Below are 26,470 nucleotides of genomic sequence, written 5' to 3' on the forward strand. Positions count from 1 at the left end.
AGAATACTTAAGAAGCCCATGGGACTAGGATGTCAAAATTATCACCTGCTTATCAGAATCTTATCAGAAAATATGCATCAAAAATGATTCCAATATGCTCAGAACTATCATGAAGTTCAAAAATTTCACTTCAAGATCTGTTTTCTGATGCCAGAAAAGCAGAAATAAAATCATATGATAAGAACAGAAAGACAATGCAATGTGAGTTAGAAAACGCTTTATTCTAAAGACTATCCCCAAAGAATTCTCACTGAGAAAGACACCCAGAAACTAATCAACATCTATTATGTGGACATTTACCATTTCCTCCCTACAAACACAAAATCCTTTGCTAATCCTAACATTTCTCTCATCCTTGCATATTTCTATACAGCTTAAAAATCTAGAATGCTGTTAGCTGTGTACTTGGGAACCAACTTCTGATTTTCAGATATTAGGGTACATAGGCAGTAAACTATTTGTGTAAATTGAATTGCTTCACAGTCACTCTGAACATGCATGTTCCTGGAGCACCATTTCTTCTTGAAGTCCCCATGGTTATCCTCTTCCTCAGCAATATTACCTCCATTATCTTTTCAGCAAAGTGTATTGAGTTCCACTAAATGTGTATTTGTAGAATTTGTGCCAAAAGAATAAAGATTAAGTTGTACTTTCTCTGTAGGAGTGTGTAATGTAATCAGATGGAGAAGATGGACCAATATGCTACCAATTGATATAACATAAATCTAATGAAGTGCAAGACAAATGTGTGCACAATACAAATATAATAAATTCACATTAAAACCCAGACATCATCAGGTAAGATTTAATAGAATTTTATTTCCAAATATTTGAAGTAGGTTAGCTATCAGAAATAACAGGATCAAGAAAGAGTCAACAAATAGACATCAAATGGAGTCGATGGAATTGTAATAGATATGTATGATATCAGGGAGGGGGCAGTTGATTGCGGGCGGGGGTGGTCACTTTGTGGGAGGTGAAAAGTATAACTATTGCATAGTTTTGTACACCTAAAACTAATAAATAAATAAATAAATAAATAAATAAATGAATAGATGAAATAGACATCAAAAAACAATGGCCCGTATGAAGCTGTGAAATTTTCACAATTGTTCATAAACACCCAACATACAGAAAAAAATCTAAAAGACATTGTTTCCATTATGCTAGGCTAGATTATGCTGCAGTAGCTATATAACCTTCGAATCTTAATGCCCTGAAATAACAAAACTTTATTTCTGATTCCTGCTACATATTCATGTGGATTAAAAGATTGGGATGGATGGGTGAAACACTGGGCCACATCTCTTCACTCTAGAAACAAGGCTAACAGAACCTCCTCAACCTGGAGCTGGTTGTCATGGCACATGAAGAGATGTTCTGACAATTTATACAATAACTCTTCAAGCTTTCTCCAAGATGTGACATATAGCTACTTCTCAAAGTTCATTCACCAAAGCAAGTCACATGGCCATGCTTCAGGTAAAGGGGATGGGAAAATGCAACCAACCTGTGCGCAGAGCGAAGCCAGAAATACTTGGTGAATAGCATTAGTGAGTATATGAATAACTAGGTAGCAGCTTAAAATTTTTCAAATACTCAGATGTCTGTACAGTGTAAGCAATATATTCGCGTGATGTTTTCTTGCTTTGCAAATACATTCAGCATCTTAACCTGAACATTTTAGCAGAAATGCTACCACCTTAGTAATGCATCTTTCCATTAAAGCTCCATTCTTCCTTTTCTCCCTTCATCCATGTCAGGTCTATACAAGTCTAGCAGAATTAAGAATATGTAAACATTTTAGTGGGTTCACTTCAAACTAATTTGTTGATTTTTCCTTACAGGGATCTGTGAAAGTGAAAGCATTACATATCGATTATAATTGCTCTTGAGAATGTTTCCTTAAGTTAAACCAAAGTTAAACATGTGTACACTGTAAACATATACAAAACCCCTGTCCAAAAAGCTGACTACATTTTTGAATTCCTTTATAATAGCCTCAGTGTTTTTTAAATAGAACTTTAAACACAACACACAACCATCTAAAATTGTGCGTATCATTTAGTTTCAGCATCTTCCACCTGTTACTGAATGACATTAAAATAAAGATGGCTAAACTAGGCACGGAGATGGAAAAGATAATCCATGCTTATGCAAATGTCTGAAAAACCTTATATCCTTTTCTAAACATAGAAGAGGAGGTTTAAGTATTAAAAAATATTATGTAAAGTTTTGTCCCACATATAATTATTATAGCTGCTTTATCAAACTTTAAAGAATTCACCTATTTCAGTATATCTTATCAACACTTTATAATCAAAATCCTCACATTATTTCAGAAATAAAGGTGATGTAAATAAACTTCTTAGATCTATGCATTCACCTTTTATTTACTTAATTTTAGTTCTATATTAGCCATTTAAAAGAATTTATTTTAGCTCCTGATAGAATCCTGTTCCCATCACACTCTTCTCCCTTCCCTCCACGCTAAAGCTCGAGAAATACCTGGAGGTTTTTGGAAATTTGGGCACAGTGGGGAGGAGGGAGTAGATGTGCTGCAGGGGAGAGCAGTGGTGGTAGCGGGACTGGGATTAGCCTAGAAGAACACTGCATATAATAGGGCTATTAACAAGCCCTGTCCCATGGAACCCATGCCAGCTCAGTCCTTCATCCCAAAGTCTCCCTTTGAACTTTCTAGGGTGTGTGAAAGGGAGCTTGGGGAGGGGCACAAGGGCAGAGGGGCAGGAAACTCTTGTCAGGCTGCCGCACTGGACCCTCTCCCTCTCTCCCTCTGGATACTGAGAGGAGAAGCAGACTAGAAAGTCTGCATTTCTATTTGTTTTGTTTTCTGCTTTTGGGCTTCTAGTATTCTTAGAAACAGAAAGAGAGGGACAGGAATGGAGGGAAGGAGTGAGGCAGGGATGGGGAAAGAGGGAGGGAAAGGGAGAGAGAGAAGGAGAGAATAAGGAGAGGGAGGGAGGGAAACAGGGAGAGAGGGAGAGAGGGAGAGAAGGAGAGAGTGTGAGAGGTAGAGAGAGAGAGAGAGAGAGAGAGAGACAGACAGAGAGACAGAGAGACAGAGAGAGAGAGAGAGACAAAAGAAGAGAGGAGCGGTTAGGTGTTGGAATGAGATGTAGGCAGAAAGTTGAAGCCTAAAGATGAAAATGTCTTCTTTCACCTCCTAGCATCTCACAGGGCACTTGGTCACCTGGTCATGGTCAGGTGAGTGAAAGCAGGCTGGCAAACATGCCACATTCTTCATGAGCTCACTGGCTGTGGCCAAGACCACTTGATTATCAGAAAGGATACCATATTCACCCTTGCAGAGAGGATGGAGCCACAGCTGCCAGCCTAGTCACCTTTCTGACATTAGGTATGATTCCTGAGTGACAGGGAAAAGAGGCTTAGTGGAGGACATTTCCAGTGGTTGGCAGGGAGCTGAGTCCACAAGCAGTTCTTCAGGACCTCGCTGACTAGAAACCAGACGCCGGGGTTGCTGGTGTCTGGACACAGATTCTCCAAAAGGCTGGCCAGAAAAGGCAGAGCATGGCACAGGCCTTCTTGAAGCCTTATCAGTAGCAGAAGAGCAGGTAAAACTAGACTTGGGTAGATTTACAAGCCCCTTACTTTTTGCCCTTCATCTCCTAAAACTGGCTCAGCAGCTCTCCACTGCTATGTCTCTGTTATTCCTGATACTCAGCAGGGTGAGTGAAACGGGCTCCTGGTCAAAGATGCAAATCCAGGTGGTGGCGGCCAAGCAGAGACCTTAGGGCCATGGAATGTCCACTGCATATACTTGAAGATGAGTAACTCGCCCCAGACAGCAAGCATGAACTCAGCTTTTCATTGTTCTTGAGGTTGCGGTTCTTAAAGATATACTGATCCTCTTAATATGACAGAAGTTCCTACATCAAAAGCTGGTAGGAAGGCCCTGACTCACACAAAGTTTCATGCAATATAGACAAACACAGTGTGATCTTCAGCATCATTTTCTTGGCTTGAACAAAGTGATGGCCAAGATCATAAAAGCTATATTCTTGAAGTTGAAAGCACTAAAGGTCCAGCGGGGCCGAGGTGCAGAGAGGCCAGCACACACACATCAGTGATGGCCAAGCACAGGTCCAACAACTGATGGCAGGCAATCTGGAGCAGGGGCAATTTTCAAAGGTAGAGTTAATGACACTGGTATCCAAAGGGCTTGAGGATCTCCATCAGCTGCCCTGCTGACAGTAGTCTGATTTCCCTTCACATAGTAGGCAGTATTGCAGGAGTTGGGCCACAGATTCCCTTTAATAATAACAGCAATCTTATCAGATTCTGGAAGCCTGTACTCTGAGAACCAGATGAAGAAATGACAGGTGATGTCCTGCTCCTACAGATACAGGACTTGGGGCATGGGGTCCTAGTCATAGCTTTAGAATGGAAAGAAATGCCACTTGTCCAGAAGATCTGACCATATATTCTTTAATGATCCTCTTGCTTCTGCAGTAGCAGTTTGTTTAAAAGAAGATCTTTAACTTGTAGCCTGTCTTGGGATATCTGAACTCTTCTACTCTTAATCAATATGAACCTCAGGAAATCTGCATTGTTTGCTTTAAGCATGGCTGCTGGGTAGGGTTATTCCAAAAGGCGGTGTCCCAGAATGTGCGTGCATTTTGGTTGATGAATATTGTACCTTCATTCAAGTGCCATTTTCATTTGCTAAACATGGGCTCCAGCTGGAGGAAGGCCCTGTTGGCCTGAGCATTCACTGTCTCTGACTCTAGACTCATGAAAGTCCTTAAAGAGACCACATTCAGCGGCCAGGGCCTTGCTCCCTCCGTCAGCTCCACCACTTTATCTTCCTTCACAACCTCTATTCCTCTCTCCATGGACATCACTCCATCATCTCCTCTACCTCCATTCCCTCCACTTTTTCCTTCTCCATTATTCCTGTCTCTCCACCTGCTTTTCATCCACCACTTCCATTACTTTCCTCATCTCTTCTGCTGCCATTGAGAAGGCGGCACACTCCTCAGTTGTCACCTTTTTAGCCAAAGCCCACACCAACTATTGCCTGAGACTCTACCCCACTGTGAACCAGATCTCTGTAGGGCATTCCACCCAACGTTCACAGGGTGGGGTGGGGGCTCCTTCCTGAAAGCAGGTTACTCACCAGTACCAGAGGTTCCAGAGAAAACTGCGGCATCACAGGTGATGACTGGCAGCATGGGGTAGCCTGGATGTTGCCACAGCCCTGTTAACCCAACTCTAAAGGAGGGCACATAGTGTCAGGACGCTCCATAAGAGTTTTACTAAATGTTTTAAATTGCATCTAATTTCTACAATTAGGGGTTTGGAGCGAGTTTTTGAAATGCAAAACTCAGGACCACCTGCATAAGAATCACCCAGAAGGTAGTTGTTAAAAATTAGATCCCCAGGCCCCACCTAGATCTACTAAATCAAAATCTAGGTATAAGGCCCAGCTATGTAGATTTTCACATGCTTTTCGGTGTATTTTATGATTCTGAAAGCTTGAAGACTTCTGGTGTATAATGTGAGTTAAAAATATTACAATATTTCCCCAGATATTCACCTTTTTAAAACCCAATAAGCTTTCAGAAAGGAGAAAAGTACTACTTCCCTGAATCCCAGCCATTCCCATATACTACTTCTTTCTCTTCCACCCTACCAATAGAAGCAATAAACTCCAGATATTTCCTTATTTGTCAGAACTTCAGTACAGCTCTTAGTCCAGACATACACACACACATACACACATACGTGACACATACACACATGCACACGACACACACATATACCACACACACACACACACACACACACACACACACACACACACCCCAATTGTTGAGAATCACCTGGCAAAGTAGGTATTCAATAATCCAAAGAAAGTTTGTTGAGCTCAATTAAATGCATCCAAGTGAATTGTGCATAATGGTTTAGCAATTCAAATGAAACAACTTTAAGAACTGACTAATAAAGCTACTTCAAAAAAATCCCTTCATTCTTTAAAAAAAATCTATCTAATTACACTAATTTTGGTTGATGTTTCTGACCCAAATACTAACTACTTCTTTTAAGGGTGTCTCTATAGTGCTCAGCTGATACAGCATTGAAAAGGAGGTCATGAACATAAATAGTACAGTGATTTGGCCTGGGAACTATTCCCAAATGAGGAAAAATAGATTCCAAATGACTGCTTATCAAAGAAAGCTTTTCTGATAAAACTCTCAGTAGATCTATCAATGTAAATTCCAGTTCCTTCCCAGGAATCTCAATCATGTAGAAAATACTGTTGCCAGTCCCTAGGTTGTTTATCATAAAGGTTATTGAATACTGAGGCATGTAAGCAAAGAAAAACATATTGAAATATCTAGTCAAAATTTCTTTCTAAATTCTCAAGTTAGATGTGGGTAACTGAACATTTCTTTCTGCTGTATAGGAAACTGTCTTCTAATATTTTCAATGATATGGCTCCAATTTTCCACTTTCATCTACCACTATCATTTTGATTTACTCCATGCTCCAATCAACATGAATAACTCAATGTTCTGTGCAAACTTTTTGCACCTCCCAGCACCATATTTATACTTTAAGTTATTGCTCTCCCTGGAATCCATACAATCTTTATAAAAATGATTATTGAGGCTATTATTTTCATGAAAAGTTTTCCAGGGGTTCCTTATATACTAGAATTTTAAACATGTTCCCAGAGAATGTTGAATGTCTGCTATATTTTTCATTAAATACAAAATGAGTGCTGAATAAGATTAGTTCATGTCACAACAATGCATACTTTCAAGACTTACTATTAAAGCTACAGTAATCAACACAGTGTGGTACTGGTGAAAGAACAGACAAATATTTCAGTGGAACAGAACAGAGATATATGTTCCAGAAATAGACCCCCATAAATATAGTAAACTGATCTTTGACAAAGGGGGGAAGGCAAAACATGAAGCGAAGATAGTCACTTCAACAAATGATGCTACCACAACTGGACATCCACTTGCCAAAAAAATGAATCCAGACACAGACTTTATACCCTTCACAAAAATTAATTCAGAATGAATCACAGACCTAAATGGAAAGTTAAAACTATAAAACTCCTAGAAGGTCATGTAAAAGAAAACCTAGATGATCTTGGGTACGGTGATCCCTATTTAGATACAATACCAAAGTCATGATCTACGAAAGACAATATCAAGAGAATGAGAGGACAAGCCACAGACTGGGAGAAAATATTTGCAAAAGACTGTTATACAAAATATCGAAGAGCTCTTAAAACTCAACAATAAAAAACAAATAACCTGATTTAAAAAATGGGTCAAATACCTTAAGAGACACCTCACCAAAGAAGATATACAAAAAAGATGGAAAATAAACATATGAAAAGATCTTCACATCATATGTCATTCAGGGAAATGCAAATTACGATGACAATGAGATACCATTACACATCTATTAAAAATGCCAAAATTCGGAACACTGACAACACCAAAAGCTAAGGAAGAGTTTAAGCAACAGGAACTCTCATTCATTGCTGTTGGGAATATAAACTGATATAGTCTATTGGGAGACAGTTTGGTGGTTTCTTACACAACTAAACATACCTTTACCATAGAATTTAACAATTGCACTCCTTGGTGTTTAACCGAAGGAGTTGAAAACTTATGTCCACACAAAAACCTACATACAGTATGTTTATAGCAGCTTTATACAAAATTGCTGAAACTTGGAAGCAACCAAGATGTCTTTCAGTAGCTGAATGGATAAATTGGGGTACATCCAGGCATGGAATATTATTTAGCATTAAAAAGAAATGAGCTATCAAACCATGACAAGACCCGGAGATTTAAATGCAGATCACTAAGTGAAAGAAGCAAATCTGAAAAGGCTACATACTATAGGATTCCAGCCACATGACATTCTGGAAAAAGTAACACTGTGGAGACAGTAAAAAGACCAGTGCTTGCCTGTGATTGAGGGGGCGGAAGGAGAGGGATGAACAGGCGGAGCACAGAGGATTTTCAGAGTAGTTAAAATACTCTGTATGATACTATAATGATGAATATATGTCATTATACATCTGCCCAAACCCATAGAAAGTGCAATGCAAGAGTGAAACCCAAGGTAAACTATGAACTTTGGAGGTTATGATGTGTCACTGTAGGTTCATCCTTAGTAAAAATGCACCATTCTGGTGAGTGATGTTGGTAAACGGGGAGGCTATGGAGCACAGTGCATATGGGAAATCTCTGTACCTTCCTCTAAATTTTATTGTAAACCTAAAACTACTTTGAAAAAAAAATGAAGTCTTTTGTTTAGATAGCACAGCCCAATTAGTGAAATCAAATTAAAATATTTTATTAAGAATTCATTTTTTAAGGGAACATAATCTAACCTCCATAAATCCTACTAGCCTAACATATCTATGGAATTACTTTCTTTTATTCCTCGAGATTAAGTATAGTTTAGAAAGCAAGCCTCCCCCAACCCCTTGTCCATGAATTAAAATCTGTTACACGCATCCATATCCATCTTTTATGTCCTATCTTTTCTGAAAGTATCCCTAATCTTTCAGTAGACTATCATCTTTGCTCCTTTAGAATCCCAATAAAACTTGGCTTCTACACCTCTCATAACGGCAGTCATATGTGTTCATACGTTTTCTACTATCATCCTGTCTAAATGTCTAAGTCATTTACCTTTGAAGGTAAGGGCAATATCTTAGTTACCTTTCTTAAGCCCTGCCGAGGCTAGCACAATGCTAGCACAGGAGACACTTAGATGATTATGAATGAGTCGAATTGTATTATAAATATCTCTGTCAATAGCTAGGTCAATATAGATAACATGTAAATTACCTTTCAAAATCAAAGTCATTGTTACATGACTTTTCAAAATATGTCTATTCAATCAGCTCAGGTTAAGTCTACATAATGCCAAAACAAGAACATACGCATATTCCGGTGATCAGGTGATTTGCATGAACAGTGGAATGGAAGTATTTCCATTAAGGAGACAAAGCTGACCACTTCCTTCAGGGTTTCAACATTGAGTGAGGCCCCTTGTACATACCTTGCCAGTCCAGTTAATGCTACCACCATTTCTCACTTGAACTATGCCAATAATATCTTTATGTTCTACTTTTGTCTACTAACTGCCCCCCCTCCTGCACACACACACACACACACACACACACTTAAATCTATACTCTACACTACTATTAAAGTGATTTTTGTAATGCAAATCTACTTGTGCCACACCTCTATTAAAAATTCTTCAATGACTTCACAGTTGCTGGATCACCCCTATGATTGAGACCCAAATCACTGAAATGGTGAAAACATCTATAGGTTGTAGCTCCTAACTACTTCTATATCTTTACCTCGTGCTACTCTTCTCCATTCTTCAACTTTCAGTTGCTCATCTTGTTCCTTTCTGACTCAGAGCCTTTACATATCCTGAGTCCATACCTAGAACCCTCTAATTTCACCATCCCTGCTACCTGCTTAACTCCTACTCATCCTTTACATCTCAATTTAAAAGTCACCTTCTCAGGCGGTGCCTTCCTGAACTCCTAGACTAAATCAAGTGTCTTTATGATACTCTCTTCTAACACCATGTGATTTTAATTAGTCATTCCTATTGTGGTTTATAAATACATGTTTTTGCGAGCATTGATGAATCATTGTCTTTCTCATTAGACTGAACTCCAGGAAGGTAGGTGACTTGTCTATTCACTTCTTGGCGTGGAGCCTGACACATGGTAAGTGCTCAAGAAATATTTTTTAAGGTATAAATGGGTGAAAGTGGTTGGTCATGTTATAGACCTCCTTAAGATCACACAGTCTTGACACCTCCCAGAGCACACTTCCGGAATGGAAAAAGCCTGAGCAATGCTAAATCCACTACCTATCAGCTTTGTCAACTCAAACAAGTTGTTAAACCTTTTTAAGTCTCATTTTCTTCTTCTGTGAAAGGGAGATAATACCTATTTTATAAAGTTGCTGAGAAGATTAAAGAAGATAATTTTATACTTCTCTAGTGATCATCATAATTTTAGTTAATCATTATTAACTGAATCTGTACTTATTTGTTTAATGTCTATCCTCGATGCTCAATTGTAAGCACCTAAGAATATGGACCATGCTTGTTTTATATACCACTATGCCCAATGCCTAGCTTAGTACTTAGAACACAGAAGGTAATCAATAATTATTTGTTAAGATAAAATAAATCAATAAGCACATGTAAAGAATTTAGCATTGTACCTGGCACATATCAGGCACCCAACAAGTATCAGCCCTTACTATATGTTGAATGTTTTTGTCCCCAAAAATTCATATGTTGAAATCTAATTCTCAGTGTGATGATATATGGATGTGGGATATTTGCAAGTTCATTAGGGACCTTTCAGAGGACCCCACCTTCATGAATGAGATTAGTGCCTTTATAAAAGAGACTCCAGGGAACACCTTGTCCCTTCTACCTGTGAGGACACAGCAAGAAGACAGCCATCTACGAAGTACAATAGGAAGTGGGCCCTCACTAGGTACTAAATCTGCTGATGCTTTTATCTTGGACTTCCCAGACTTCAGAACTGCGAGAAATAAATTTCCACTGTTTATAAGCCACCCACTCTATGGTATTTTTGTTATAGCAGCCTGAATAGACTAAGACAATCCCTTTCCTTCCCTTCATAACAAACGTCCCTAGACACTCTCTCTAGCCTTGGCCTTGTCATATGAATGATTCCAGATGTGTCAACTGCAACAAAAATGTGAGACTTCTATAAAGAAGTAGAAGAGGGGCACAGGTAGGTTATGTGACTTAAGTAACAAAGACAGAATTAAAATTAGCTTTTCAGGCTTAATATCTAATACCCTTCCCCCAACACTTAACTGTCATTGCACTGTCTTAAGCAACCTCAACAGTCCTCATCTGGCCTCTTCCTGATGGTAAAGGACCTTCTTTTACCTGAGGGCTGAAATAGGCCCTGTTGTTTATAAGGCAGTGACACTAGTAACTGAATTTGGTAAATGGAAAAAGGAGAGGCACAAAGTTATCTTTTTATGACAGCAGAAAAAAAAATCTATACAGTATCAAACTCTGAGTATCAAAGAAAAATATGAAATTAAAAAATATTGCTTTGGACTATCTTAAGAACAGCATTATCATACTAAGCAGCTTTCACAGAATCTAACACATGGACATGCACGTAAACACGCATGTGTGTGCACACAAACACACACACACACACACACAACAGTTTAACAGATCAACAGTCTAATAAGACTTTTGCTTTAGCTTATTTCTTAGAGTTTTGCAGCTTATTCAAACAAAGCCCTGTTAACTATTTCAAGGCTTGAAAAAGGCATAAAAATGTATAGACATTTACAACCAAAAACTTGAATTTAATATAAAGTTAAATTATCATTTTCCACTTTAAAAGATGTTTACAAAAATAAATAAACCCAAATCATTTCAAGTTTGCCACATATGAATAACCTATTAATAGGGAGTTAGGAAGATTGATTTGCATTTTGGGAATGTTTTCCTAGCCAACTACATATAGCTCCAATATTCAGTATTTAGAATCTTAGAATCTCATAGAATGAAGTGACCTTTTGAAAATTTCTTCTATCTATACCATCAAAAGATTATAGTTTATACTTGAATTACTCCAGTAACAAGAGTATACAATTGCAGACAATATATTTTATTGTTGGGACACTGACTTTCCTAAGGACTTCCACTGGGCTGAAATTTTGTTTCTATAATAACTTTTGCATAAAGATCCTCTTTAGCCTCTTGAAACCAAAGAGAACAAGTCTTTATTGCAGTCCAACACATATTTAAAAATAGTGCAGATTTGTTGAATGCTTTAAAAAAGGAGACCTAGTTATATTCTTAACTCTAGGCTAAAATTCAAATTGCAATTTAAAAATTCAAACTCACCCTCCAACTATTATTTCAAGGGCCTCTTGGACCTAATAAAGGTTTTTCATTATTAGCTCTTTTCACCCTCTGAACAATCCTGTGACATACCAATGTTATTTTAAAAGCATGAAATTTGCCTGGTAATTGTCAAAGTTCTGGATACAGGATACCAATTTATGAAATCTATATATATAAATGCCAGAAAAATCTTTGGTCCTAGTTCTGCATCTAACTAATTAGGAATGCTAGCTATCTGATACATAAATGATTTCAACCACTGTTTTCTAAAATATGACCTTTTAGCTGAATCAGAACTAAATTCAAATAACATCTCTGCCACTTACTAAACTCATCTACAGAAAGTACATAATAGCACCTATTCTACAGGGTTCTTCTGGAAAATAAGCAAGATATCACAATTAAGACATCTAGTACTCTGTCTGGAATAGAGTTTGTATTTAGTAAATGTGAATCCCATTCCTTTAGTTCCATTTTGCTTTAAGGAAGTCACGCTTTTTAAATTACTATTGTTAATTGGTAAGTAGTGAAAGGATTATGTGCAGCCTTTCTCCTACATAAGATCATTAATTAAAGGTTTGGAGAAAAAGGTAGAACAATCCATTTCAATAAGATTTGCAGATTGCACTATCTTATCAGATAAAGGAGAGGTGTCCTGTCTCAATTAATTTCTATTTTAGTAAGCTCATCAAATACCCAGGTATTATAAACCTTGATGGGAACATAACTGACATTCACATTTGAAAGTTTGTTAGAAATCCTCTGCTAAATGACCTCAGGATAAAATAAATGATATTTATTAACAATGAAAAAAAGTTGATACTTTTAAGTGAATTTTTAAAATAAACATATTAGAGTAAATAATAAACTAGGTAGTAAAACTTAAAATTTCAAAATGTACACAAACTAAAAGCTAGTTTCTCATACTATTCTGAAAGCCATTGGTGATAAGAGCAAACATACAGTTTGAGTTCAGAACTTTACTTTTTTACAGTTTATTGATACACAAAAAAAGAGACATTCTGTAATGACATAAACTCCATAAGGCTAGTAAAAAATCTTCACTTGCATCATGGTGTAACATTTATCCTTATAAATATGGGAAATTCTAGCAACACTGGCCTAATATACTAAGAAAAATTGCTAAAGACTTATATTATAAATTTGTACCATAAATTTCCAGACTGTTTTTAGAATTGATATACATTTCCTTGGTGCCTTATTGCATTCAGGCTGCTATAACAAAATACCATAGATCGGGTGACTTTAGAACAGGAATTTCTTTATCACAGTTTTGGACGCTGAGAAATCCAAGATCAAGGTGCTGGACGATTTGGTCGGTTCACTGAGGACTGTCTTCCTGGCTTGCAAATGGCCACCATCTACCTATGTCCTCACCTGGCAGAGAGAGCACTCTGGTCTCTTCTTATAAGGACATCGATGCCATCATGGCACCCATCCTCATAATCTCACCTACATCTAATTATCCACCAAAGGCCCCACCTCCAAAAACCATCACATTGGGAGTAGAGGCTGCAAAAAATGAATTTTGGGAGGACACAAAAATTCAGTTCATACACATGGTATTATAAAAATCAGAAACATTAATCTCTTAGTAATTGGCAACACTCTTTAGAAAATTCAAAATCAATAGGGATAAAAACAACAACCTTAAAATATTTTGATAAATTCAAGCAAGACATTTTATCAATTTTGATTTCTGCTTGGCAATCCAAATTATTTTAGCCTTCTGTTTCAGAATTTGCCACAATACTAAAAGAAAGTGTTCTCTTAATATAAAGGGGAAATGATTCAGGATGTCATATCAGAATATAGACAAAGAAAATTTTCATGTTCAGTTTCATGGTGTTGGTCATAGACATTGCACAAGTCAGTATTACTTAAAGAAACACTGTCAACTTTATAAATTTCATATTGTAACTCAGGGTCTTCACATAAAAGCGATCCATGAAGACAGACTATGAACTCATCTCCAAGAATGAGGGTCCATGAGGACCCGGTGACGATGGCACAAATAATGTACTTCAGGGATCTATCTCTTTTGCCCCCTGCTGTTACCTCTCTCCCTATCCTTCCTTCAGTCTTTCTCTGGCATACAACATAATTCTAGTAACCTGAGAGAATGAACCCAAACAAATAAGCATTTTATCTTTTTTCTAATAAGCACTGGCAACACAATATTTATGTACACACAGACACATGCACATACAAGCATATGAATGCAAAACACACACCCACTCACCATAGATACCCAGAAACACCTATTCGAGAGACGACAGTTAATATTTATATCTACTACCATAGGCCAGACACCTTAATAAGCAATTATATACATTTCACTTAAAAGCTCATAAAATATAACTATGCAGTAAATAAAATTAGTCTCTTTATTTACAGATGGTGTAACTGATTTACAGCGGTTAAAGAAGTGGTGAAGGTAGGAGGAAGACGAGAACTCCAAGTAGCGCACTTAAGATAACGCTGCGGGGTTAGCAGCTGTAGCTGAATGGGCTAAGAGGAACATGAAAAAGGACCCATCCTTCTCCTTGTTTCTCCCTTATCTCCAGCTGAAGTGCTTGTCAAAGGCAAAAATAGAAATGAGGCAAAACTCTCGTCAGGTAATTTTTAGGGCATTATGGTATTTTGAAACTGACAATATGATTCCCTCCCTCTCCTCCCCCCCGTAGAAAATATATCAGAACAGAATGCTTATCTGTAACTTTCACCTTACCTTCTAAAGCATATAAATTAGTTCTTTTCTGCTCATTAAAATTGTGCTAAAAATATATACTAATTTCCATAACATTTTGTAGGCTTCTATGGAAGTCATGCTCTGTCATCAAGTGAGGGTGTCAAAAGTGTTTATGGAATGAGTGAATAAATGAATTGAGTAATTTTTTTTTAATTTCAGAAATTTCTCTTTTCTAGACTTACTAGAAGATACTGTGACTTCATTTCCAATAAAACAGCAGTGAAAGGAAATGGTGTTGATGTTGATGGAATCCACTAAAAAGAACTAGTATAAATCTTCAGTAGCTTTTCATTTCAAACATGTGTGCATTGGTTATTAAAGCAGAACATATGTAAATCTTGGGGGGAAATGAACCAGTCACTCTTTACTAAATGGGCCTGGCATTTAATGCTGGGAAATGGAGTAAAATGATACATACGTATTTATAAAATTCCAAGAATAACCTAAGTACTTCAAAAGGCTATTTTATCAGAAAACAAAACAAGTGGGAAAGAAAACATTTCATTTTTTTCCTGCAAAATCCAATTCACACTTGAGTGATATCTTTGAGATTGTGCTTTATTTTCTGAAGCCTGGATGAAGGTCCAGTGAACAGCCGGCTTTAGTAGCTCCGTATTGTCAAATGTCAAGACAAATCAAAATTCTTGAGTCATAGAGTTCTGTAGCATTGTAACTTTATGTGAGAAACATCTGCTTTGGGCCCTTACTAAGGAGGTTAAATACGGGGATTCAAGTCTGATATAGCTCCTTCTCCAATCTCCAACTGCTCACGCATCGGTGCAAAGCCTAGCTAGGGGTCTTCACCAAGATGTCTGAATCTGACGGGCTTACCTGTATTCATTTTTAGAATGTACAAACACTTTCCCACAAACTCTTCAAGGAGTTATAGTTAATAGGAATCTATAGATAATAAACTAAAGAGAGACTAAAGCAGAAAATTATCTACATACATAAATTAAATGAAATGTACATAATCTTAATAGCTTTTCTAGCCTTTTTTTTTATTAGTATTTATGGAGAACTGGAGCTTATAAAGTCAACAAAGTGTGTTCATCGGTCTTCAGAGATTTTCAAAACTCAAGGTATCTAGCAATTTTCAAATTGTATTAATGCCAAGAATGTGCCCCAATGTATTCTATTCATTTTCAAGAATGGATAGAAATAAACTGCTCACTATAGCATCTCTGTGGGTCTAATTCCTGCTTTGGTATTTCAAATATCAGTGGACATCTCTGTATCCTTTATGAAGTTGCTGTATTTGGTTCCCATTTGACTGCAGAGAGGGTCCTACACATTTTCTGGCTCTAAGTCTGGTCCTGGCCACAGAAGAGACTCTGGTTCCAGATCACAGTTTGTCCTGGTGCCTGTTTTCATACTTGCTGCCTGGACACACTGCCTTGTTTCCAGTCCCCTAGTGCCCAATCCCAAATAAATAAACAAATAAATCTGGATTTCTGTCCTTCCTACTTGGCTGGACTCAGCTTTTCCACCTGGACTTAGAACACTTGCGTTCCCTTGCTGATGTGAACTTGGTGCTTTTATTGTACTTTTCAGATTTTTAATATCAGATTCCCTGATCTAACAGAATTCTGCTCCTGGCATCTCCTGGCTGCTCCATCTTTTCTTTCTACCCCTTCTCCCCATCGCAAGCCTGAGGCTGATGGTCAATGTTTAACTCCACCGACATTGTCAAAGCAAGTTTGGGGTTTGAGATGGGAATGCTCCCCGACTCCCACCCCAACAGAGGGAAGTGTTTTATTAATAACATTTTTCAGAGTTGCCTTAGAACAGTGATTTAAAAAAAAAACAAAAAGATTCATTATTCAGTTGCATTATTTTAAAATTATATCCCTCATTGTCTGCACTTGGGATCATTCACCCCACTGTCCTCTTCTTGGTAACGCTATTTCTCCATGAGAGGAAATAAGGGAGAAGATGCTAGCTGGTTTCCAACAAAAAAGGGAGGATGGCAGATGGGCGAGTCCCCACATTCAAGATGCAGCGTCTCAGAATTCTGAGCTATGTGCTACTTGAAGAGATGATAGGGGTGGGTTTGGGTAAGGTGGTCATAGAGATTTTTCTCAGTACTTGACAGTATAACTATAGCTATTGATCATGTAACCTAGTTTTGAAACAGTTTCTACTTTTTATTATTTGATCTTTGGACCACAGACTACACATGTGGAAATACTGGAGGCTTTAGAATCAGACAAGCCTCAGTTCAAATTCTTACTTATGACTTATATTATCTGATTATTTAACCTTCCTAAAACTCAGTTTCTTTATCTGAAAATTGAAATAACGTTAACAACTCCACGTTAGTCATGGCAGATTAAACGAGATAATATTTTATTCTTTTGTAATAAGCACTGGGTGCACTATAGTTAGGTACATACAGAAGCCTAAAAAATAATCACATAATGCATATTTCCATATGTCCAGGTACAACTGACTGAGGAATCACAATGGCAGCTAACATGTTCATTTACTACTGTATACCAAGTGTTGTTTTAAGCATTTTGCATATATCAGCTCATTGAAATACTCACAATATAACTAGAAGGTAGATACATTCAATACCTTAACTGTATAGGTTATAGAACCGGAGAAAAGCGAAGTTAAGAAAGTGGTTAAAGGTGAAAAGATGATAATGTAGGGGGTATATTTAAGATAGCACTGCGATACCGCAGCCTTGGCTGAATGGCCTGAGAGGGGCATGAAGACTCATCCTCCTTTCTTTTCCCTTATTTCTAACTAAACAGCTTGCTAGACGCAAAAATGTAAATTATGGCAAAACCCACATTAGGTTGCTTCAATGTCTAATGTTATTATTATTATTATTATTATTATCTATATGCCATTAATTTAAAAAGTTAGCTACTGGTTATTTTGTTAATTCTCTACACACTACAAAACTTGAGAAGCAAAATATTATATAGTGTACTATTTATGTTGACTTTTTACTGAATATTTGTTTTTCTAATTATAACTGGATCAAAATTATAATCCATACTTAATATATATACACCTGCGACATCTTATCTTGACAGCCAAGCATTGTAAAGACTTTAAGTTTTTCAGTGCTTGAAATACTGTGTTTTGCCATGTATAATGCACATTTTTGTCCAAATTTGTGAGGGAAAAATAAGGATGTACATTATGAGTAGTACTAATTCCATATCTATATAAATGTTTTTAATTCTTTTATTTATGCTTAAGAGTTAAAAGCATCACTGTAGAAATCAATAACGATATCCATATGCAAAATAATACTCTAGAATATGACAATAGGTTTTGTTGAACTTGCAACGAAGCGTTCTTGGCCTTCTCTGATGCGTAAATATCATAAATTTGTTACCGGTACATAAAACTTCTTGTACCTTGTATCTGTTCTTGTGTTTTGTAATTATTTGTTACATAAAATTTCTTGTACCATAATATGTTAAAAAAATAAATGCTAAAATTCCTTTACAGTACAAAAAACAGGTACCTAAATGTAAAATAAAAATTTGAATTAAAAAATTAAAACTAAAGATTTTTTTTCCCTGAAAGTTTGGGCCAAAAACGTGGGTGCGCATTATACATGGCAAAAGACGGTATGTATAGTGAAATCTATAGCTTCTTCCTAAATCTACTGCTTTATAGAAGGTTTTTATTATTTTAGCATAATCTCCTTATTACAGCCTAATATAGCTGAAATCTACCACTGGAATTATAATTCATCACTGTATCATCTCCCTAGTGATAGGAAACATAGAAAAACAAGATGATAAAGAAAGGGACAACCAATGCTGGCCGAGTGGCTCGGTTGGTTAAGAGTTAGCTTAAGAGTGCAAGTGCTGAGCAACAGGGCCGCAGGTTCGATTCCCACATGGGCCAATGACGCTGCATCTGAGCTGAGCTGCCACTGAGCTGCCAACAGGTGGCAGGATGGCTCAGCTGGTGAGAGCACGTGCTCCTAACAACAAGATTCACTGCTCGATGGGGGGGCTATGACCACCTGCAACTAAGACTGAACTCGGCACCTTGAGCTGAGCTGCTGCCCGGATGGCTCAGTGGATAGAGCATGCGCTCTTCACAACAAGGTTGATGGTTCGACTCCCACATGGGATGGTGGCTACACCCACCTGCAACTAAGATTGTAACACAGCACCTTGAGCTTAGAGGCCACGAGCTGCCCGTCGGCAGCCAAATGGCGACTGGCACCCTCCAAAACTAAGATTGAAGAACAGTTTGGCTGGTCCCCCTCCCCAATTCCCCAATTTAAAAAAAAAGAAAGAAAGAAAGAAAGAAAGAAAGAAAGAAAGAAAGAAAGAAAGAAAGGGATAACCATAAGTTTAGAAATTGGAGTCTTATTGTGTAGTAGCAGACTTTGAATGCCCCCTATGGGGCACTCTATTTTTTCTTTGCATTCAGCTTTACCTGGTTTCCTTTCACATGTCTAACAAAAATCAAAAGTGGGCTGTAGTGTATTTTTCTCTGTGATTATTTCACAAAAGTTCCACACATACTTTAAACCCAGCAAAACTATTATTTCATTTTATAAAATCAGCATATTTATGGTCCTTAAAAAAATCCTATTGCCTTTGGGATTTTTTTTTTCAATAGCAATTAAAACTTTAGCAGGTGTTGTAACAACTATATAAGATGTCAGAGGGGTAGTAGCTTGGGGGAGAGTGTTTATCACTTTGTGAGGGGTGTAAATGTCTAACTGTTATATTGCTTTGTATACATGAAAGTAATTAAAAAAAATTTAGCAGGTAGTTCACGGTATAAAATAGCACTGTATAAATTTTCTAGAAAATAACCTAGAATTATTATGATGATTAGAAATTTTGAATTAGGCAGTTCAGAGAGAGGATTTTTAATTTATATTCCTCCCAATATAGTTTTCATAATATACTTTGTTTTATCTGATACATGGTAATATTCTCTTTCTTTTGTCTTTCCCTCTTTTTGGCCATACCATCATCATTCTGGCTTCAGCACATAGTCTAGTGTTTCCTACTCTGGATCTTCCAACTCAACCCCCACAACCCTGAATAAATGTCAAAGCTGCCCTATACATCTGTCCAAAATACATACATGTATATATGTATTTTGACATATGTATATACATATATACTGACATTAAAGATATGTTAAACACACCTGGCCCTTGAATTGTATTACTTTGTAAATTATAGCTAAAATTTCAAAAGCACGTTCTGTTTGAGAGAATTTGTGAACCAGAATTACTTTGTGTGTGTGTGTGTGTGTGTGTGTGTGTGTGTGTGTATTGGGTTGTCAAAAAAGTCATGACGTATTTTGTCTCTGTTTTTCAAAGGTCATTTATTTATATAAAGAAGAAAGATCAATCGATATATTTGCCCGTTTTGTTCGATAACCTTTTGCCATCTTTCAGTGAGCTTCATAATTCCTTGTTCATAGAAGGATCTGTCTTTATTGGCAAAAAACTGAACAAGGTGCTGATTTACAGCCTCATCTGAATTGAACGTTATAACACACAAGGAGTTTTGAAGAGAGTGAAATGAGTGGAAGTCTGATGGTGCAAGGTCAGGCGAGTATGGTGGGTGTGGCAACACATCCCATCCAAGCTCCCATAATTTTTGACAGGCGATCAAACGTATGTGTGGTCTCGTGTTGTCACGATGAAACACAATTCCTTTACAATTAACAAGCTCTGGACATTTCTGGATAATGGATTCATTCAAACTGTCCAATTGCCGATAGTACACATTCAAGTTGATTGTTTGGTTCCTTGGTAGGAGCTCAAAAAACACAACACCTTTAAAATCCCACCACACTAAGAGCTTAACCTTCCTCTGATGAATGTATGCTTTCGATGTTGTTTGAGGCGAATCATCACGTCAGGACCAAGACCGTTTGCGCACCACATTGTTGTAAACAATGCACTTCTCATCACCAGTTATCAGTCGCTTCAAAAAAGGATCCTTTTCCTTACGTTTAATGAGCATATTACAGATATTTATACACGCCGTCAAATGAACTTCTTTGAGTTCATGTGGAACCCAAATATCGAGCTTGCTTACATATCCCAGCTTCTTCAGGTAGTCATGAATGCTTGAGTGATGGATGTTCAATGTTTCTGCAGTCTCTCATGTTGTGTAACGTGGGTTTGATTCCATCAATGCCTTTATTTTGTTGTCATCAACCTCGGTGGGCCTCCCTGACCGAAGAGCATCGTTGAGATCAAAATCACCAACACGGAATTTCATGAACTATCACTGGCACTCACATTCTTGTAGAGCATTGTCACAGTAAACTTTATGCAACTTTTCACAAGCTTGACGCACGTTCTTCCCTTTATGGAGGTAAAACAGTAAAATATGGCAAAAATGCACAATTTGGTCTTCCATCTTCAACTTGTAAAAACTCCAAAACTCAACCAAATCGCTCAATGTTTTTTTTTAGAATGAAGCTAGAACTATCAGCTGTCAAATAACATAGCAATAACATAGATGCGAATGACTCTAGTACTTCCAAAAATGGACTAGTGCCATCTGTTGCAAACATGCATCATGACTTTTTTGACAACCTAATATATGAAAGTAGAAAACACAGTCTTGAGCATCAGAGAAATAGTAGATCCATTTTGTAAGTTAAAATTTTTTCATAATTATTTATCAGCTATAAACTGATAAATGTCAGTTTATGATAAGTCATGGAACTGTCCATGACTTAATAACATAGGAAAATTTGAGGATCGTACAGGGTACTCCCACAGATTTTCTGTGAGGTGTCCTAGCTTATCTCAAAAGTAAGGAGACGCAATGTCCATAAAATCTAATAAAAATTATATTTTTAAACCTTGAATTTGTTTTGGTACCCTCAGAAGACATCACATTTCTCTTTTCTCAAAACCTAGCAGATACTTATATTTAAATCAGGGATCCCTATGTTTTTCCAAAAGAGCATCTATTTATTTATTTATTACTTTCATTTAGTTGAATGAACTTAGAACCACAATAACATATGACTACTTTAATTGGAGGAAACCAACACAGCAAATCAGTGGTTTAGAGGGAAGAGATGGGTGGTTGCAGAGATTAGTGCAATAGTGCCCCGGTCCTGGAGAAAAGAAAGTGCTGGAAATTCAGGCTAATCTGCTGTGTCTTCTGGAAATGGCTGGGTATCACAGTGGCAGACTCATTAGTTTCTCCTGGTTTAGCATCAGACATTTGGCTACCTTTACCATAGATTACATAACAATATGTTATAAAGAAGTTAAAAATAATTTATAAGAAGTCTTATTTTATATAATAAGGCAAGTCCCTCATATACACTCACACTGCATGTTTACTCCTCAGAAGAGACTCACTAAAATATTTAGCACTGGCTATGTATTATACATAATGGAAATAGTGAACACCTTTCTTTAAAAAAGATACACCTTTATGAAAATAATGTGAAATAGGTTCTTTCCAAAGAAACTGCTTATGTGCAGATCATGCTACAAAAAGCAATGTCCAGGTGAATTATAATACTAAAGAAGAAAATAAAAACCTGCAGTTCACTACTGTTTATCAATATTAAACGTACGTGCTATAATTCATGTAATAAGGCTATGAACCCTGCCATTGTGCAAGCCACATGAAATTCTATATAAGGTTACAGAGTTATTCTGTAGGTAGATATGGGGATGAATCACTCAAGATATTGCCATGGTTTTAATAACAAATTAATAAGTTCATCAAATCAGACCAACCAATAGTGATTGGTACCCATTTTCAAAACTCTTCCTTATTCAGCTTGGAAAATTAAGGTGCTTCCACTAAAAGCCACTGGTCATTTGGGCAATAGCACGAATATTTACACGTGTCTTTCAGAACTATTTTGCAGTGCAAAATACTGATTAACCATGATTTAACTGATGATGCAATGCATATTTCAACGTAGCTTATCGCTTCTTTTTAACTGCCAGCATAAATTCTTAGTTTATATTGGAATCCTGATCTCTAAGAAAGACAATTATGTGGTTAAAAGTTGCCTAGTATTCAACAGGTTTAATTTTTCAATAATAATAAATTTGGAGGACTAGCTGTACAGAATTTTTCCTTTTGAGCAATATCATGATTCACAGTTACCATATACTATACTATATCAACACTATGAATTGACTCAAAATGAAAGTTTACTCATAAAGCATAAATACCTGTATTCTGTATAAATATTTCTAAATTAAAGAGATGTCCATCATTTACTATCAAGCTAAAGACAAAAAAGTGTATCCTTGCAATTTAATTCACAATTTACTATTAAAATATATTTATATATAAGTAACTAAACCCCATTACCTTATAAATATCCAAAAATCCACACTGGTGATCAAATCGGGTATACAGTTCATTCAGCATGCTGATCACTTGCATGGGGGTACACTGGGCACAGATGGCTGTGAAGCCAACAATGTCCGAAAAGAGCATGGTGACATCGTCGAACTTTCTGGCCTGCACTTGTTGCCCTTGCCACAATTGCTGGGCCACATCGCCAGGGAAAATAGAATACAGAAGATCCACTGTTTTCTTTTTCTCTTCCTCTAGAGCCTGGTGAGTTCTTTCTAAAGTTGCTTTTAACTTATCCATCCTCTTCTTCAAGCCATCTTGGGCCTTTGCCTGCTCGCCAACCAAAATGACATCACGGGTGGCATCATGGATAGGGATATCTGAGAGATGCAGTCCCCGGCCCATGAGTTCATCCAACTTGTCCACACACGGAGAGCCCAAGAATAAAATGGAATTTGATTCTGGGACATGGATCATTTGTCCTTTGACTTCCATCACCTGCAAAATTAACATGGAATTTTGATCAGTGCTCTTCACATAGTAGATTCACAAATTTAATGTACTCTCTGATGAAGAGGAAGAACAAGAAATGTTTTATTAGCTATACTGACTTTCTGCATTCATACAAGCAAATTTAAATATGATTTATAGCCTGGTAAAATTCATGGTTCTGAATAGAAACATTTGCTTTGTCTCCCACTTGGCTACTTTCTAAAGACAATGATGAAATGAAAAGTGAGATCACTGGGAAATAACAGGAAAACATTTTCATTCAAAATGAAATTACACCCAGGTACATCATGAAGCTGGTTCACTGGCCCGCTCAAAAACTTTCAACCTGCTTACAATAATAGAATTATAATAAATCTACCTGTCAAAATAACTAAATTTAGCTGTCATTAAAATAACACTCAGAAAATAAGTCCAAGAGATTAAAATGAATCAAAATAACTGTTTGGCCTTATGTAAATCATATTTCCACCAGTTATACACACAGAGTCTTTGTACTGACTAGATTAATGGACAATTTATTTGGTCTTAAAAATAAAAATTTAAATAGATATAATTAAGCCAGTGTTATCAGAAAGTAACTATCACTCAACTAGCATGCTCAAGATAAACTAAAAATAACTCCCCCAAATCAGGATAGCATTAAAAGAATTCAGTTAATAAAATAAAGAATCTGAAAATGTAGCAATTTAAATCTATTCCTTCCTCCTGTGCTCTTGGACTGGAGAATTGGGGGAATTGATGTTTAATGGAAAACTTAGCGAACACAGATTTATGCTATCTTAGCTTGGTGCCCTAAGAAACACTCAGAGGGGATGAGCACCAGTATGAAAGTAAGGAGGACTTACGATATGACTATTTAGATATAGTTATTTGGGTTAGAATAAGGTACCTCAGCACACCTGGAGAGAAAGATGGTTGTAATTGCCTAGAAAGAATAGCCTAAGAGTTGACCAACTGAGATTGTACATTAGTTTCCTCTATGTCACTTTCCACTACCACATGGAATGTACTCAATAAATTTACTTTTCTTTAGTCTTCATAGCATAAAGTAGTTAGGCTGGTTGATGAAACAAGAGACAGAAAGCAAATATGGGGTAAAAATATAGAGTTGGATTTCTAAGCAAACTATAGTTTATTTTATTCCCTCTGCACCAATCACCAAGACTTAAATCTATATAAGAAAATAAAATTGAATTTTTGCTTGATGTTATAATTTTTGTGAAATGAAATGTTCATTTTATCTTATGTAAAGTCTCTGCTAGTGTTCAGTATTTCATCTATTCATACACAATACTCTCATTTATTCATTGAAGTAGTTATTGTTTTATATTTACTAGTACAGCTCTGGGTGATGAGCATAAAAAGATAAAATAAGGTTCCCCGTCAAAGATATCACAGTATGGGGGTAGCGCAAGAGCAAAATTTATATAGCACAGAGAATAGCATGAAGAGGACATTTTTAATTCAAAGTGGATTGTCAAAAGATTGCCTGCTATGGTTTGAATACAAAGAAAATAATTGTTTTGAAAAGTATTTCTAGGTTACTTTATATAAACCTGATTTGCTTTCGAGGAATTAAGTGTTGTTAATGATCTATATACTTACCCATTATTAGAGTATTAAAGGTATAATAAGAATGATACACATAATGTAGAACTTCATTATAAAAAATAGTATATTAATTTTTTCTTAAGATCTAAGATGAAAGCAGGCCTCTGCTGCTCACAGATTTAGACTTCTATGTGGGCTCCGTCTCCCTCCATCCCATCTCCTTCCTCATAGTTCTTCCTAATAATTTTCTTTTCCTTCTCCATCTTGCTTTCTTCTTCCTTCTCCTCTTTGTTCTTTGGGCTTAAACTTTTTTGCAACATTCTTTCTTAATTTGGTCTTTCTCTCTCATCACTGGTTTTCCTCATTTTCCTCAGTAATTCTTCCATTTTCTTTTTCTTTCCCCTTTCTTTCTATGTATCAACCTCCACGTTTCCCATCAAAAATTGACTTTTCTTTTTTGCCATTGCCTCCATCTCTTTTATTTTAAATATAGAATTAGTATGTGTAGATATGCATATTATATATTATTTGATATATGTAATAAATAAGAGTGTTTAACTTACAAAAAAGCAGAATTGAATGTTACATCACAAAATTATAAAACATAAATATATTCTTGATTTCTATGTGGCCATTAATGCATTTTTTTCTTTTTAAATCTCTGAATCAGTAGCACTTGAGAGAAAAAAATAATAATTGCTTACCTTCTATACTACAGGAAAACAACTCATGAAACAGAAGCCCCAATATACACATAAACTTCTATTTTTAAAATATTTTTTAATTAGTGAAGTTTCTTCTTATTTAATAATTGGGCATATTCATTTGGAGCATTTGTCTGTCATAAATGCACTTTTATTTTAATTGGAGAATAACATAAATTATTCTTCTTGAATTGTTTTTGTTTCATTATAGTTATAGATTCAGAAATTCACCATGATCTGTATTTATTAATTTAGCAATGTGCAAAACTATTATATGAACTACTTTTTTATATAGCAGAAACAGATTTGTGTAAAACTGTATTACACTGAAACGTCTCTGTAAGTTTTAACTGCATCCTAAATTATAATAAAATTTTAATGAAATAGCATAAGCCATAAGAAAAATAAACTGTCTTTAAATGTATCATATTTCAGAAACTGGTAAACATAATAAAGAGGAGTATCTGACTCTGGACAAAAGGGTTAAAAATCATCCTATATCAAAGCCTGGTTGTCAAGTTCTTTTGAATTACCTATGGTTTTTTTCTATTTTTATGCATAGATATCTCTATGAGAATATTTACCACTATAATAAAAAATGAATTGAAAATTAGGTATGTCCAGGTCATATAACTGTATACTGCATATTCTTA

The 26,470-nt window shown here is 36.3% G+C and overlaps 1 protein-coding gene across 1 annotated transcript in view; it reads right to left on the reverse strand.

The window, feature by feature from the left end:
• GUCY1A2 (guanylate cyclase 1 soluble subunit alpha 2) overlaps window positions 1-26,470 on the reverse strand; it is a 302,341-nt gene that overhangs the window by 76,899 nt on the left and 198,972 nt on the right. The window contains exon 5 of the mRNA XM_019623961.1: window positions 23,062-23,547. Within this exon, the coding sequence (XP_019479506.1) occupies window positions 23,062-23,547 (486 nt within the window). The remainder of the gene's footprint in view (window positions 1-23,061; window positions 23,548-26,470) is intronic.

The sequence above is a fragment of the Hipposideros armiger genome, unplaced genomic scaffold (genome assembly GCF_001890085.2).
Source record: "Hipposideros armiger isolate ML-2016 unplaced genomic scaffold, ASM189008v1 scaffold_570, whole genome shotgun sequence".
NCBI lineage: Eukaryota > Metazoa > Chordata > Mammalia > Chiroptera > Hipposideridae > Hipposideros > Hipposideros armiger.